General features: G+C 36.1%; 1 protein-coding gene across 4 annotated transcripts in view; it reads right to left on the minus strand.

Annotated features, from left to right (window-relative positions):
• Positions 1 to 7,195: 7,195 nt before the first annotated feature.
• Positions 7,196 to 18,326, minus strand: part of pde11a (phosphodiesterase 11a) — a 98,301-nt gene continuing 87,170 nt past the window's right edge. For 2 of the 4 annotated variants that reach the window (XM_058787360.1, XM_058787359.1), the window contains one exon: positions 7,196 to 13,453. In XM_058787360.1, the coding sequence (XP_058643343.1) occupies positions 13,250 to 13,453 (204 nt within the window). In that variant the 3' untranslated portion in view covers positions 7,196 to 13,249. The remainder of the gene's footprint in view (positions 13,454 to 18,326) is intronic. The other 2 variants (XR_009272836.1, XR_009272835.1) reach the window with 2 other exon arrangements.

Consider the following 18,326-nt stretch of genomic DNA (forward strand, 5'->3'; position numbering starts at 1 on the left):
TCTCTCTCTCTATATATATATATATATATATATATATATATATATATATATATATATATATATATATATATATATATATATATATATATATATATATATAAGGTGTATATACATACAGTATATACACATGTGTACACACACACAAAACGTGTCACAAAACGAATTATAAATGTAGTAATTTAAAAAATAAAGCATTTACTAGTCTATGTGACCTTATTGTAAAAGCATTACATTTCTCTCTCTCTTATGGAGATGAAATGTGACTTGGACATTTTTGTGAGATTCACCCTATTAAGAGGTGCAGTTTGTGTATTGAGCAAGATCTGTTGAAATCTCCCCCCGGCACTGTGGGGTTAAACAGAGACGTTGTGTCTTCGAGCACGGCTGGCTGATAGAAGTTTTGGACTGTGTGGATCTGGTTTGGTTGATCATCTGAATGATCTGCATCAAATCTTTCCTTGTGTTTCTACCAAAGACTGTCAGCATCTCTCCCTCGGCCGACTGCTTCAGCCACACACACATCTGTACATCCTGTATATAAACATGATTACATGGTTTGGAGAGTACGTTCACTGAAGATCCATCATGATAAATTGTATTTTTTTAACACAATGTATGCAAAAAGCCAGAGATGATCTGAACTGGGATCTAAAACATGATATGTGACTCTTACATCATTTGATTTGTATGCATTCAAGCAGAATTCCTCCTCCATTTATCTGTTGTTGATTCGCATCTCTTGAGAGTCCGTTATACTCTGTTCTTCTCGAATCTACAAGTGGTTTGACTTGTGTGTGTGTGTAGGAGATGCTTGCTTTCAAAGAAATAGTTCTCTCATTATTTACTCGCCCTCATGTTGTTTCAAACCGAATGACTTCTGTAGAACACAAAAGGAGATGTTTGGAAGAATGTTCATGCTGCTTTTTTCCAGACATTGGAAACAGTATGGAAAGGGATGAAACGTAGTTTCCCACACAATTAAAGTGTCATATTCCAAGTCTTTATGGGCTGCATTTGTTATTTACTAAAATCTCTTAAATCTTCGCATTTCTGTACATTAAATCTTGCTTCATTACGATCAGTTATGAGACACATGACCACTGCCATTGATATCAAACCTGGTGCACATTAACACATTATTTGAATATGTGCAAATAAGTTTTGAGTTACTGCTGATACTTCATGGTGCTTTTTTATTTACTTTCAATATGCTGAAAAAATCGGCATGAACATTCTGTGCAATGCTTGTGTTACGCAGAAGACAGATTTTGAAACAGCATGACTTTGAGTTTGGACCTAATGATGAGAGTTTTATTTTTAAGTGAATTATTCCTGTAGGCTACTAAGCTGTGCAGACCTTAAACCCTGCTGCTGTTTGGAGAAAGAGACACAACCGTAACCAATTAATTTAGTGTCCTTAACAGTGTGGATCCCGTTTAACAGGGCTTAGACTTCACACTTTACTACAGTGGCACTTTTGTAAAACATTGAAGCCTAAATAAATAATCCGATAGCCTTGCAGGGTCTTTATTTTCAGACGTCCTGCCCACTGCTGAGAGACGCCTCTCCTTGAGCCTGTCAAACAGGGCTGTAATGTTCAGCAGAGCTTTTCACTGCTTTCCCAAATGACACTATACCATTTACGAAGTGTCAGAGGAGCTTTTTTATGTGTTATGAATCCATCTGAACTCTTTTGTGTTGCTGAAACGCAAAATGAAGGATCAGACGAGGTTTTGTTGCGCCTCAGAATGATTCCTGAATGGTTTCATCATCAAACATCTCAACAAAAAAAAAACAATAGCTGTATTAACAGATTTCAATCTGAATATTATGAAAGCCCCCTTGTCTTTCCCCAGATTTCCTGGTTATGTGTTTAATATCAGAGTACATTTTGTCAAAGCTGTTTGTGCAATAAATTAACAGAACATGTCAGAACATTTTAAATCTTATGTTCTCTGTCATTATTGCTAATGTCATATTAAGTCTGTCCAATCAGAGATTTTGCCTGTAAAGCACACTTCCTCTTCCTGATGCGCCATAGTTTGCCAAAATATGTTGTATACATCCAAACTGCACTGCCTAGAAAATTCTAGAATGTTTCTAAAATTGAGAATAATTCTAAAACTGTTTTGCATACTGCTTTTTAAATTATTGCTGGTATAGTTTGTATTAAGCGATAAGGTGTGAAGAAATCTTATACTGTGAAATATTTATAAAAATGTTATTAAACTAATAATATTAATATTCCACCAATTAATACTTCCTTGTCTGGTGAACTAATGATAATATATAGATAGATATTATGAATCGTAATTGTTACTATATTGTGTATTGACCAATCAGCATTCAGGATCTGTGCATACTTGGAATGAATACAGTGCATCAAGCGATATTGCATTTCATATAAAGTCGCATTACCATTAGAGTACTAGGGAGTTTCAAAATGACTTAAAACTGTTTAAAATAAAAGCTAAACAAGTAAAACTCAAGATATTTCTAATTTGAATTCACTCCTCCAACAACTGTTCCAGGATTCCAGGGTTATGTCCCCACCAATCTCGAAAGCAAACCTACGCCCTTGGGATCAGGTGTGTTTAATTAGGGTTGCATCTAAACTCTGCAGGGCTCTGGCCCTCCAAGAATTGAGTTTGACACCCCTGTTCTAGATTCATTTCATGTAAAGTAAAACATTTTAAAAAGTTTTTTTTTTTTGTTTTAAGTTTGATTAGAGCTTACAGCTCATGAAAGTCAAAAATCCAGTATCTCAAAATACTAGAATATTTCCTAAGATCAGTCAAAAAAGGATGTGCAATACAGAAAAGTTCAAGTTCTTTAAAGTATGTTCATTTATGCACTCAATACTTGGTCGGGGCTCCTTTAGCACAAACTCCAGCATCAGTGAGGTACGGCATGGAAGCAATCAGCCTGTGGCACTGCTGAGGCACTATTGAGCCTTTAGCTCATCTGTATTGTTAGAGCCACTGTTTCTCATCTTTCTTTTGAAAATATCCCATAGATTCCATATGGAGTTCAGGTCAGGCATGTTGACTGGCCAATCAAGCACAGTAATATCATGGTCAGTAAACCACTTGGAAGTGGTTTTGGCACTGTGGGCAGGTGCTAAAGTCCTGCTGGAAAAGGAAATCAGCATCTCCATAAAACTTGTCAGCAGATGGAAGCATAAAGTGCTCCAAAATCTGGTAGACGGCTGCATTGACTTTGGACTTGATAAAACACAATGGACCAACACCAGCAGACGTCACGGCACCCCAAATCATCACTGACTTCGGAAACTTCACACTGAACTTCAAGCAGCTTGGATTCTGAGCCTTTCCAGTCTTCCTCCAGACTCCAGACCTTGTTTTCCAAATGAAATGCAAAATTGACTTTTATCTGAAAAGAGGACTTTGGACCACTGAGCAACAGTCCAGTTCTTTTTCTCCACAGCCCAGGTAAGATGCTTCTGACGTTGTCTCTGGTTCAGAAGTGGCTTGGTAGCCCTTTTCCTGAAGACGTCTGAGTGTGGTGACTCTTGATGCACTGACTCCAGCTTCTGTCCACTCCTTGTGAAGCTCTCCCAAGTGTTTGAATCGGCTTTGCTTGACAGTATTCTCAAGCTTACGGTCATCCCTGTTGCTTGTGCACCTTTTCCTACCCAAATTCTTCCTTCCAGTCAACTTTGCATTTAATATGCTTTGCTACAGCACTCTGTGAACAGCCATCCCTTTCAGTAATGACCTTCTGTGACTTACCTACCCTCTTTGTGGAGGGTGTCAGTGATTGTCTTCTGGACCATTGCCAAGTCAGCAGTCTTCCCCATTATTGTGGTATTAAAGAACAAGAGATACTCAGAATTTAGACTTTTGGGATGTTCATTTAATGAAACTTGAATGTAAATATTCTAATATTTTGAGATACTGGATTTTTGACTTTCATGAGCTGTAAGCTCTAATCATCAAAATTAAAACAAACAAAAAAAAAACTTTTGAAATATTTTACTTCACATGTAATGAATCTAGAATATATGAAAGTTTAACTTTTTGAAATGTTACAAAATTTTGGGTATCAATCAATCCATGAATCCCTGCTTATCCAGAAAATCATGATGATAATGAAGTACTACTTAAGTACAGTTTTTAGACATTTCTACTTAAGTGTAATTTTATATATTATATTATATTTTTTTTGTATGAGTTTTATTTTTAAAAAGTTGTTACATTTTTAAAAAGAAAGTTAATATTATCTTTTGTTGAATTTGCTTCCAGTACCGCCATAGAGTAGGCAGTTTGCGCTGGGTACTAACAGAGCACCAGTTGCTAAAAAAAAGTTCCGTTGTAGTTTTTATATCAACCACAACAAATTGTTACACTTAAAATTTGTAATATTAAAATACGGATTTTTTGTTTTTTATCAATGCGCCAAGAACACACCACCCTCACATCCGCTCCATAAATGATCACAGTTGGTGGAAAAACAAGGAATTTTTTCGAGAAGAGACGACTGCAGTCTGATGCTGAGAAGCGAGAAAGACAAAAATCTCAAGATGAATCACTTGCAGGTATGTACACAAACTTGTTCAACTTTATCATTTTAGTTATCAAAGCGAAATTGTGACTATAAAGCACAATAAAACAACAGCAAGAGAAGCTTTGCGGGTCGGTCAAGGTGAGATTAATTTTGCTTATGAATCTTTTGATCAATTCGGTTCCTTTGAATGTCAAACCAGTACACAAAGAGTTCTGAATGATTCAATTCTGCTGCTGATGTCACGAATATTTAGAATGTGTGTCAATGTAACGTCACAGGGATTGGCTTTAAATACGGAGGATCTCTGGATGAGCACAGCGCTGCTTACACGAGTAGCTGGGTTCTGGTTTCACTGCACACCCTGGGTTATAGGGGAACCATATGCTTAATTTAGTTTAGTTTTGGGGAATTTAGCATCAGGGACCCCCAGGCAACGCCTGCAAGGGGGCAATCCTAACACCATATTTATTACTGTGTAAAGACAGAAACACACACTTCACATTATACGTCACATAGTCTACAACAAATTACCATGTTATTACCATCTAATTCCATCACTGTACCATGGTACTGCCACAGTGCCACCAGAGCTGGCACACAATCTCAGCACTTCAATGTAAACCGCTACAACTATATTTAATTTTGTCATTTCATCCGAATATCAACATTTGTGACATTTAGTCAGTTAAAACAGTTTTGAGCTTAAAATGATCATTTTGTGAATATCAAAGTTTTTGTGCCTGTTTATTTATGATGGATTTATGGATACATCCATGCTTTTAGATTTCTGGAGTAAAAATGATCATTTTTATTTTGAAGTAAGATCAAATCAGACCCTTGGAGTAAGATGACCCCCAAGTAGCATTGTGTGTTGTTGTTTTTACGTTTAAATTGAATACTTATTGTAATTAATGGATTTATTATTTAATATTTCCTTGAATTAGGTGTACATCTTCACTTTTCATTAAAACCTATAGGATAATTGAGTGAAATCATTACATTTGCATTTATAGTTTTGCTATTATGACATATCTTCAATTAAAATATGGGCAATTGAATATGTAAATATTCATATGTTTGTATATAAGTCATAATATTACCTTTGAGATGAATCTCTTACTGGGATTTTGCTTTTTGTCATTGCTTATTCAATTATTCAACTAAATTGTCAAAATACATGTTTAAATAGAACAGTTGATTTAGTATTTTACAATAATGACACTTTAAATATATAAGTATTAATAAGGAGGGGCTTCTTACCTCTCTTTTAATATTTTACATTTTGTGCTTTGACAACTAATAAGGCAAAAGTAAATCCACATTGTTTTAATCTACCCTATCATACCTGACCTTTAGTATGGGATATTAAACAAAATGTCCCTTCATTATATATATATATATATATAATATATATATGCTGCTTATATTTATATTTGTATATATTGCTTTGTTTTTATGTATGTGATGGTAAATTATTATGATCTTAAGCCAATGAAATGTTTCTCTATAGTAATAATGTCTATAATAATTCATAATATAGTTCTACTTTCTAATTTAAACAATGCATTTTAATTAATGAAAGACACAAGTATGGCATTTTAACAATTTATGAATAATGTCATTGTTGCTGAACTAGGAGTTTATGACTGCATGAACACAGACTTTGTTGTCAGATTTTAAATAACTAGTAAATGGTAATTTAGTTCCAGTTTAAGATGAAATATACATATATTTTTACTAAAGAGTTACAGTGTGCAAAGGTACTATAAAATATTAACTAAATTATATTATGCAGAAGATAATTTTTAACAGCATGAAAGTGTGTAAAAGATGACAGATTCTCATTTTTGGGTCCGCTTGGTTGCCGTCCGTCAACTCATTATTTAAAATGTACTGTTTTCTAATGATATACTTCCATAAAGATATCTTCTTTTACTTAAGAATGATGATTGGCTGCTTAAGTCATATAAATTCATTGGTTAAAAATGAGTTTGTTACCTGAAGAACTTTCAGTTCTTTAAACTTCTGGAAATCTGAAAATTAAGTTTAATTTTAAAATATTTAGTCACTGATATTAATCTATGCAAATCTAGTTTCTGTAAAAAGCCTTGGGGTGGAATCATTGTGTAATGTGCACAAATGCATCTCACCACACGGTGTCACTGTTGAGTGGCATCTGTCTGGATTTGAATACAATGCTGCTCCTAGGTTCCCCTGAGCACATTATGTAACACAGCTGATCACACCTGACTAATGAACTGAACTCATTTGTGCTTCATGGCCTGAATTATGTGTGTCAGGTTAGTGAGACGTCTAAAATGAGCAGTGCTGCAGGGCCGCTAGGAGCAGTTTCTTCGCCACCTCTGTAGCCTCACTGTCACAATACATTTCTCATTCAGTTGTGAACCAAACCAACCAGCTGCAAGATCAATCTCAACATTACAAACGTCGATTCGAAGCGAGACTAAAAAGCTCATCCATTCAGTGTAAAAAAAAAACCAACAAAAAAAGATTTTTCAAAGTTGTAAATAAAACAAAGATCAAGTTTCACAATAAAATACATTCCAGTCTTTCTACTTCAAAATTTAAAGTTTAATTCATTGTGAAGTTTAATAGCAATTTCTGAGTGATGCACAATAAACTTGCAACTCATTACTAGCAGCACGTTTATTTGAATTAGACAGTTTACACTTTCAGAAATCATGCTTCAGGATTCTCAAGAAATCTCTGCCAGGCAAAAGGAGAGCTGAACCAAGAGAACAAGACAATTCAAAAGAGCCTCATCACTTACATAATGCCTCAGAGAAGAATCTAACAGTGGTAATAACAAGAACCAATCCCCCAAGAAATCATTGGGAATAATGTAAAACATTCTGAATAATGCAGTTGCACAATATGAAACCATTCCTCCCCGCTGCGATGCAACAGCTGCTTCCATGCAGGTACATTAAATCAAGTACTGAATAATGAATTACAGATGAATCTCATTACAGGTAACTGTTCATCTCTGAAGCAGACACTTCTTCATGCAATTACATTTTACTCTTTATCAGATGACATTTTAACTTTATTCATTTCCCAAGAGCAGGTGGACTTTTAGCACAAGGAGGCTTTCAAACCACAACACGATGATCAAAGTGCAGTTACGTATCAAACCAGAGTCCACTTCAGGACGCAAAGGAGCACGGGGACAGGGGAGAGAAACTAAATGTCTGATCTGAGTGAATGTTTGTGGTCGTATGTTATAGCTGCCCTCAAAACATTAGATGTTTTCCTAAATGGAGGAAGACTTTCTGTAGCGCCGTGTTAAACCGCCCTGTGACCTCTGACCAGACTCAACCTGGAAGTGCAGAGTTTATCATAGTACATGTTTGATCACAGTACGCTGTGTAATTATACAAATTTAGCTCCATACAGCCAGTCCATCTCTGACAGCAAACAGATACATTAAACAGCCCCAATACCCTTCCCATCAGCCAACAGGGTTTATATTTCCAAAATACTACGGTCATACATTTCCTCCTCCATCCAGGAAAACCAAAAAGGCCAGATGATAGGCATTTATTTTGTGACTGTTGTGACAGGTTTGTGTTGAAAATCCAGGAGTGTGTTATGCCTGTTAGCATTCATGTTTAAAAATATATATATATTTTTTTAAAGATGTAGACCTGAAAGCATTCATGAATTTAACAGTTATACACTCCTGGACAAAAACAAACAAACAAAAAGGAGAGTTATGAGAATTAAAGACAAAAAAGGAAATCATTTGGACAGATTTCAGATTTATGAATTTTGGCAGAAAATGTGTTGCAACGGAAAGAAAAACTTTATGGTCCTAAATTATCCTTTATAGAAAATATAGGTGATATTAACTTTCCCTACAATGAGATTCTGAAATGATGCTTGTGTGCACTGAAGTAGATTTTTAATTAGTAAAGGCACATACATGTCTCAGAATAGACTGACAATTTCACAAGAACTCTTATGGAAAAAAAGGTGGCTGACAAAAGCGGTCTGAAATTAGAAATAGGCCCAAATAGAACCTGCAGATATTTCCCCCCCCACTTTTTCTACACTAATTTTATGAGACAATCTGTGGAGGACAGTAATGCACTTCTGCAGTAGCTGAAAACATGACCGAATTATTCAAACTATTTAATAAGTAATCAAACATGCAGAAGGTGTGTAGAACTTCTGTGTGAACTTGCCAGGCGTTCTGTGGAGTTCTGCAGGTTCTGTGTGGGTCTGGAATGAGGGATGTTTGGTTTGAGGTAATCCAGTAAGAGGCACCCACACCACGACTGCATCCCAAATCACATACTCTCTGAGTAAGTATACTTCTTACTAAGTAATAACTTTAAAATGGTATGTTACGTATAGTCTGAATGTGTGTGTTATGAATTTAATATACGTACTACATTCATCATGTGACCTAACAGCATCAGTAGTAGGTCATACGGGTACTTTTCAACTAATGTTATATGAATACTGTGAATTTGGACATTCTGTATTTCGTCTACTATATAGTAGGAAAGTATGTGATTTTGGGTGCTGCTTCGTGTGGTTAAAACAAGCCAGGAATGTAAAGGCCTGTTTCACTCCAGCCAAAGGGGCCGTTCACACACAACACGTCTTTGCGTCTAAAAACGGAATGTTTTAAAATGCAAGGGTCTCGAGACGTGATGCAATAACAGAAATAACAGAAAATAGCCAAACAGCAGAATAGATCGAGAATATCAGGCTCCTTTTGTAAAGAAACGGGTTGTGATAATCGCTTGAAAAAAATTTATATCCGCATACAGCCACAATCAGTGCTTTCTCTGCTATGTTGCCGTCACAAAAAAACAGCTTCCATGCCAGCTTGCTACTGTAAAAGTTTGCAAAGCTTGTAATGCTTGTTCCACCTTCGGTGACTTCTGATTGGTCCACTGTTTTGGAAATGACATTGATGGGCGGCGCTGCGTGTAAAAGTTAAATTTGAACTTTTAACTTGACATGGCATCTCAAAAACACGGTGCTCATGTGCGAAACGCTGCAAAAGCGTGAGACGCGAGCGCAATGGTCATACACGTCCAGCTAGCACATTTACATAGAAAAACAATGGAAAAGTAGCACATTGGAATGGAAAAACGCATTTTGTGTGAACGTTACAAAGCTGCAACTGAATTTCTGGGTTACTACATCAAGTATTTTCTTTAATAATTTATGAAATGGTTATTAGGAGTTGACCAGTCAGAATTACCAAAAAGTGTATCATCACAAAATGTAATTTACATGAGGACAGGCATCATATTTATAGCCAAAGAGTAAGTACCGTATTGACCCGAATATAAGACGATGTTTTTTTCTTGGAAATACATCTGAAAAAACGCGGTCGTCTTATATTCTGGGTCTAGGCTTTGACATGTCAATAATACACCCACAACAATAGGTGGCGCCAAAAACGCATAAAACAATTGTGCCATGAAATATGTAATGTATGTGTGTTGTAAAGATCGTGAGTGAAAACAAAAGAAAAAGAAAATGGTTACAGTGGCACGAGTCGTGACTGTCATGTTAGCCTGATGGACCAAACTTCTCTGTAAGTGATTTTAAAACAGAAGACACTACCCAGATTTGAAGACTACAATACGATTTCACTTCTACTGTTAATAAAATTTTGGAAGGCTACTATGAGATGGATAGCCTAAATGTATAATTCATATGGGCTACCTGTTATTTTTATGGTATATCAAAAAGTGTATATTTTTAAATGTCATTGTTGATAATGGTACATTTTACCAGTATTTACCATACTTTCAAAACCAAAATTAAAATAGGAAAAATATGCAATATGAAAATAATTTAAGAAAAAATGTGATTTACAGAGAGAAAAAAAAAAAAAAAATAAAGATTTGGTATTCAAAAAGCCTTTTTCCAAAAGGTACATCTGGAAAAAGGGGGGTCGTCTTATAATCAGGGTTGTTTTATATTCGGGTCAATACGGTAATAATTAACTACATAAAACCCAAAACCTTAAATTAAACTCTAGAAATCTATTGTATGGCCTTTATGGTACTTTTACACCTTTTGAGTCTTTTTGAAGCTAGAAGCTTTAAACCTGTGGTGCGTTTCCCCGAAAGATGACATATTTCACTACCATAGTATGATGCATTGTTGGAGAAACAAATTATTCTTAACCGTTTCCCGAAAAAGTAGGAACTTTGTCGCACATCCATCATTTGGGCAATTTTGGTTAAAGTGCCCCTATTATGGATTTTTGAAATGACCTTTTATGCAGTGTGTAACACAGCTCTAAGTGAATGAAAACATCCTGCAAAGTTTTTAATCTGAAAGTGCACCGTGTATATTATTGTCTCTCAAAAGAAAGAGTCGACTCTGAATCATTGAACCGAGTCGTGTTTAAAACAAATCCCAAGCCGTGTCATGTTGACGTCAACATGAAACATTAGCATATTTCCGCCCACTTGTTGGTCTTTTTGCATTGGTCTGAATGAAAATCAAAATTCATTCTTTCCACTAGGTGCCGCTTTTGGAGCGGTAAAAAATAGCAGTTTCCCCAGTAACGTTGTACACAAAGCAGCACTGCGCTCACAAACGCTGCTTTATCAAGCATTACAGGAATGATGAAATGAAAATGAGACCAATCGCCGCAGATTAGCATCACGCAAAGGAGGGGTTTGGAAAAATGATTTGCTGAACGAATAGTTTGGGAGTCGTTGAGCAAGTAAGGTTAAAATAAATGCATATTATAAGAAAATTAATGTGTTTTTTGACCTTGCATGTATGTCAACCTGTTGAACCTGTTCAAAATATGAACCTTTCATTACCCATAATAGGGACACTTTAATGAAGTTAAGAAGGTGGAGTGAAAACTTTGCTAAGATGTAAATTTTGAAAAGAATGTTTGTTGGAATATAGATTCGGGAAATGCCAAACTGTTGAACTATGTTGGTAACAACAGAACTTACAAGCATTGTTGGTTAACTATGATTTTGGGAAACGCACCAGAGTACAAATCTTCAGAATTTCTTTTTTTGCATCATACATACTAAGGGGTGTGCGACAATATTTTCTGGAATTTTGTTGATAACGAGAATTAGACAACATTTTGCTGAGCATGTTATTGTGCTGGTTATTTTGGCAGGTTTAGGACTGTCGTGGACAGGTGACTCCCAAAACTTTTGATACTCTTCATATTCTGTGAGGTGGTTAGTTTGTAGGAGTAACAAATGAACTTTTCCAATAAGAACATTTTTACCTTTATAAGGCCAATTTTTTTTATTTTAACCTAATTAAATGCATGCATCTTTTGTGTCAAATTCTTAAATGTAATCAATAAATTCAAATAGTAAGACACTATAGGGCTGTTACCACTCAAAATTAAATTTGCAATGCAGAGATGGCACAGAATCTGCATCTGAAGTGGCGTTTAGATGCATTCACATAGACTGTTAAACACAGGACATGAATGCATTTAACCTGCAGCTACAAATGCATAATTAATGTTTTGATGTTAAAAAAAAACATTGAATACTGATATTTGAAATGATTTTGGAAAAAAAGGGGAAATATACTTTAAATATAAACTTAAAATCGGTGGCAAATCACTGCATGAGTGAGTCATTGAATCATTCATTCAACCGATTCGTTCAAGTTAAGGCTGATCAGTTCAGTAACGAAACACCATCATGTGTTTCTCAAAGAAGCAAAGCAGTTCTGCCGTGGCTTTGTTTGAAACTATTTCCGTTGACGAAATAGAGCAAAAACAGGAACTTGTGTCTAAACTGCAACTGTCAATTAATATTAGCTTCTTGTTTTATTGGACTTGTTTATTGTTAGGTTTTTGCAATATACTTGATAATGTCAAATCGCATATCGTTTAAACAATTATGATATTATCGTAGAAGATATCGCACACCCCTACTTGAAACAATAAACAGTGTGAATAAATGATGCCAGAACTTAAATTTTTCATCATGGGCGCTGGAATAAAAACACGTTGCTTACCTTCGAGATATGAAACAGGCCCAAGACATGAGGGAAAATCCATGACGATATGCAGTGTGAACTAGAGAGAAGAATGATGTCAAGGACGGGCTGCATGCATTATCATAGGGTTTTACCAAGGCACAGAGTACAGCGCTGGAGTGGATTTGCATTGCAAGCATTGCCAAGAGCCCCACGGCTCCACAAACCCCTGATCCTGGAATAAATACATCAGCTAAAACAACAAAGGCAAAACACAGAGTCAAATCCTGCAGTAGTCATTTCTTCACATGACATACGCACAGTGCTCAGGATGTGTGTCCATTCAACAAGATCAAAGCTACAAAGGGAAGAATACACTATCATACCTTTCAAAAAGCGGCAATCCTTCTTAAACAGTCCCTGCTGAAAGTAGCTTACACGCACGATAGTCTTTATGTTAGCATGCTAGCCCTAAAGTAGCTAATTCAGCCAATTAGCTTCTGGGCGTAAACACATCCCTAAGGTTCTCCGTTGCTAGCTAAACGTGCAGTCTTTGCACTGTGGAGACGAACGCAAACTCGGTCACGGTTGCCTGAAGTGCTCGCAGACAGAGCAAATGCCCAATAGAGGGCGCTAGTGAGGTAAAGGCTGCTGGTCTGAAGCGTGCAGCAGAGGTCAAAACTCCTGTCTGCATTGCTGCGGGTCAGAGAGAAGCATTGTGGCAAAATCTGGCAGGTTTCTCTCTCCAGAGTTAGCTCTCAGAATGAAAAGGGCCGGCGTCGCTGGTGCCTGCGCAGCTGCAGCTGGTTGCTGTGGCGTCTGCGTTACGTGGACTTCCAGGGCTGCTGGTTTCCTGGCTGCGCTGGTGTCTGTGGTGAAGCTCTTCCCATTTGGCACGATTGGCCTTGATCAAGTCAACCATTGGCTGTAGTTTGGGGTTTAATTTGGCAAATGTCTGGAGAGAAAGAGAGAAAGAGCTGATTTACGTAAACTGCATTTGCACCAATGGTAGACACATTAACAACATAAGAGCCACCCTTTTAAAAGTTGATATGGCGATTCATTTTAATACACATACAATAGAAGAAAAAAAAAATAGTGTGCTGAATTGTAATCAAAAGCAGTGTACTCCAAATCTTAAAAGTATATTAAAAACTACTTTGTAATGTCAAATTAAAAGTTGTACATTAAAGTACATTTTAAATGATTTTTTAAATAATCTTTTGTTGTGCTTTAAAGAAATACACTTATTTTGATGTGTTGACTAACATACTAAAAGCACATGTAAAGCACTTGATTATAATCTTAACTGTAGTGTGTTATTCAATATTGCGTGTTAAGTTAATATACTGAATTTAAATGTACTAAATTGCAGCCTCAACATTACAAATACATGCCTTACAAGTTTTAAAAGAAATGGCATTAAAGTATATTTTAGTTTACCATAAATGCTTGTCAGTACGTTCACTTTAACCATATTTAAGACAATAGAAGTAATTATGAATTTACATGTAACAGTGTACTTAAGTCCTACATAAGTGGGTCAAAAACACTCTAAAGTACAGCTAACTGAATTTTATATAAATTTAAACTCATACATTTTTTTTTTTTCATAATCGGTACTCGTTTTAAAGCAACTATATTCAAAACCACCTTATTAAGGTTAAGGATTTTTACAAGAATGTGAAGAAGAAAAAAAGGCGTATTCACTAGAATTTATTCACTAGAATTTAACATTCAAACAGGAAGGACAGATTCTTGTGATTCTCATGTCACTGTTCGAGAACATCACACATTTTTAGTTAACTCTAAAGCATTAAAGTGAGGAATGACTGCACATGAATAAATGAGCTGTTGTTTGAGTTGCTCAGTGATAAACTGTCATAATGCTGCCATGTGCTGGAAAAACACTCTCCGTGCTTCAGTCAAGTGTTTTGTTGTTACACACAGAAAATCTGACCATTAATCGCCAGCACAGGCGGCCCACAGCAGTGCTGCGGGGATCCGCCAATCATCGTTCAACCTCAAATTAAAGTTTGTGTTAAAAATTATATTATGCCTTAAAAATAAAGCTGCTGAAAAAAAAAATAATTGTTTAGTTGGTTATGTTTTACTATATGTTGTTTTTTTGGTTGGTTATAGGAGCTTAGCCAGCTGAAAAATGCCTAAAACGCATCTAAACCAGTCAGCCACCAAGTCTGCATGAGCTATGAGAGCAGCAAACCAGCTTAAACTGGTTTCATGTCATCATGCCATTCCAAACCTGTGCAGAACATAGAATATATTTGGAAGAATGTTAGGTTCTAAACAACAGTGGTGGTGGGGGGGTTGCGATAGAGGCTATTTACACTGTGAAAATAGCAGTATTCTTTAGTTATATGCTATTTACACAGTGCAAACAGCGTTAGATTCTATTTATTCTATGTTAAAATAGCAGGATCCTGCTAATTACTTATGGCAAATATTGAATAAAAGGGTATGATTAATTGTGGCGAAAAACATTATTAGAGAAAAACATTACTCATTGCAAATAGTGGCAATTATCTGTACCTCTGCATTGTAATACATTATAAAATAGTATGCAATAACTTATTGAGTGTAATTTTTTAAGTTTATTTCAAATTATTAAATGGATGCCACCTTATTGGGACAAAAGCTCTCCCTACACCTACCCTAACCCTACCCGATACTTTATGTTCAACTTTTTGATTATTTCTTTAATTTTTATTAAAAAATAAATGCTTTTCTGATGTGATTTGAAATTTAAAAAGGGAGAAAAAAAGTTAGCCAAAAGGCAGATTCGTGTCAAAAGAACGGTAGCACACGCTTTCCCATCTGCGCCACTGAATCTGACAATTGACAACTATCTTTTGCAAATTTGACTATCCCAATCATACGTTTGTGGGTGGAGTTAGTGTAAATAGCCTCTTCCAACAACATGGCCAATTTTTTTTTAATATTCCCAACAATTAAACAGTTGCCCACAGAAAAAAACAGGGGGTGCTGCAGCACCCTCAGCATCCCCATTTCCCGCGCCCCTGGACCAAACTGTATTTCCCAATATTTAATACTGTATTCTTGATGCTGCTCTGCCTCACTTCATTACACACCTGTTTATTGTTGCCATGACTTTCATGCATACCCTTGTTTTAAAAGTGACATTTTATGGCTGTTCTGCCTCAGTGGTCCATCAGCACTCATAATGTCAAAATAATTTACTGTGGTCTGCTTTACTGTTCAGAGAAGACAAGTGCAAATTCAAATGCAAAACTTCAGTTTTAACGTTATAACTAAAGAGTAGGTAAGATGCAAGTAGCTTAACGTTTAATACCTGACAACTATTTTACGATACAAATGGTAACCAGTGACAGAATTTTTTATTTTTTATTATTGCCTTAAATTCCTTTTAATCCTTTAAAGAAAAAGGATCTATCCATCTAATTTCAAAGACATGGTTATGGCCTTGAGCTTGATAGATCTGGACACAGGCAAATGAGCAGTAGTGAAGAAGTTTAAAATGAGAGGAAAAAATGAGAGCGAGGGAGGAGGGTCAAGGCAAAAAAACACTCCCACACATTTCCTGCTTTCCCGCAGAGTGTGTGACTGACAGGATTCTTTAAACACACACACAGTGTGGCAAAATCTACGAAGAAATCCGCTCTGCCTGTAACAGCTTTCCATTTAATTCATACATGCAGGTGATTTTAAACCAAGCTCTCAAAACCCACTTGAAATAAAAACTGAATGAAAAAAGAATTTCTTCTCTTCAGACATTTAATTAGTGGTAATGTAATTACTCTTACTGCTGCTCATTCTTAGTGTCAGTGATCTGATCAAATCCACACTCTCATATTTAAAGAGCAGAATATCACCAAGACTTTTGACTTGGACAGGTACCCTAGCAACCACCTACTGTAGCAAAGCAATGGCATAGCAACCAGCCAGGATACCCTAGCAACTGCATTTCACAACACCACATAAAGCAACACCCTGACCTTCTGGCAGAGGTTAATTCTCTTCAGAAACTGTAAAATTCTGGTTTTCATGTAATTTACAACATTATTAAGCGTCCTCATCTCTGCCTTTCTTTGAGGATGAAGGTTAATAGAGGAATTAGAGCATACAAAGCGTGGACGACGTCATGTTACGCCTGTCTCTGAGATCTGGCCTGCTAGACTGATATTTCTGTTCATACAGGCAGAATAAAAGGGATGAGAGAATGAGAGAGGGAAAATGTGTGAATATTTCTAATATCCCTATATAGTAGGGGTGTAACGATACACGAATCGCGGTTGAACGATTCACGGGCATTTTCCAAATGGAAGTGATCATCCCTATCCCCTTGGAGTGGGGACTTGGGAATTAGCAGGGCACGTGCGTGTCATTATGTATTCGTTTGGAATGCACTTGGTGAAGGGAGCGTAATTTCCTCATTATCTTCAGCTGGGATGTTCCCGTGACAACGCAGCACGGTGTGTGTCAGCAGATGTCGCTGTTTAAATGTCAATAGTCTTTTTATTGTTGTTAGCATAACTGTTGCAAATAAACATACATTTTATATTTTTAAAAGTTTTTAAAATATGCTATATAATATATAAAAAATAATATATATAAAACTTTTTAAATTATGAAATGTATTTTTTTTTTTATGCGGTTGTCCGCCAGCAAATCTGCTGACGCACACCGTGCTGCGTTGTCACAGGAACATCCCAGCTGAAGATAATGAGGAAATTACGCTCCCTTCACCAAGTGCATTCCAAACGACTACATAATGACACGCACGTGCCCTGCTCACTCCCAAGTCCCCACTCCAAGGGGATAGGGATGATCACTTCCATTTGGAAAATGCCCGTGAATCGTTCAACCACGATTCGTGTATCGTTACACCCCTACTATATAGCCTACTGTATCATAGTTGATACACACATTTCTAAGGCCTCTAAATCTGCTGTACACAATCTACTGTACTACATGCCTTCTGTCATCTAATTGATAGTTCAGACTTTTTTTTATTCAATTGTAAAAATGTCTTCCTCCAGGTTGTGGTTCACGTGTCTTTTCTCTGTGAAATCTTTACTGATTTTTATAAAGCAAACATATGAATAACTTTTATATTGTAATATTTCAAGAATGGCACTTACTGGACTGAAGCAGCTTGTGTTTACTTGATTATCCACACATCACTTTTTAGAAAAATCATATTAGAATGTATCAAATGTGAATGTGATCCATCCATTTTATCTGTTCATCTCTCAATGAACAATGTATTTCATGAAACTGCATAATATGTTTTGCTGCCAACAATACAAACTACAGAGCTTTGATCATGAAACCAAGCATCTTAAAGACATATTAGTGACAACTGATATTTATATGCATTGTATGCAAGTTGTCTGCAATACTATTATAAAGATCTCAGTGATTTACATTACAAGCTATCAAGACTGTCATCTTACTTTTTGGTCAACAATAACCTCTGCACCAAATTGCACATTTTTACTCACTTTAGGAGAAAAAAGCACCTCAGTTTTATTCAGAGACCCAAACTATGAGCTTCATGTTCTATTACTGTATATCATACTATATGAGCCTTTTTTTTTTTAAATTTTGTCTAAAGGTTTAATAAACTGTTCCATTTATTTAAAATTGTATATTATTATGCAGAGATATTTACAAGTCAGTCATTCGTAGCTGGATTTCCAGTACAGACCATTCGAGGGTGTTTGGGGTGAAACGATCTTTGACTAACCGATAGAAGATGGGTGGAATGATTTTTGCAATTTCATTTGGTGGCTCTAGTGCGGCAGAAAAGACAATTCAAGCTTTAA

Source organism: Onychostoma macrolepis, chromosome 09 (assembly GCF_012432095.1).
Source record: "Onychostoma macrolepis isolate SWU-2019 chromosome 09, ASM1243209v1, whole genome shotgun sequence".
Lineage (NCBI taxonomy): Eukaryota > Metazoa > Chordata > Actinopteri > Cypriniformes > Cyprinidae > Onychostoma > Onychostoma macrolepis.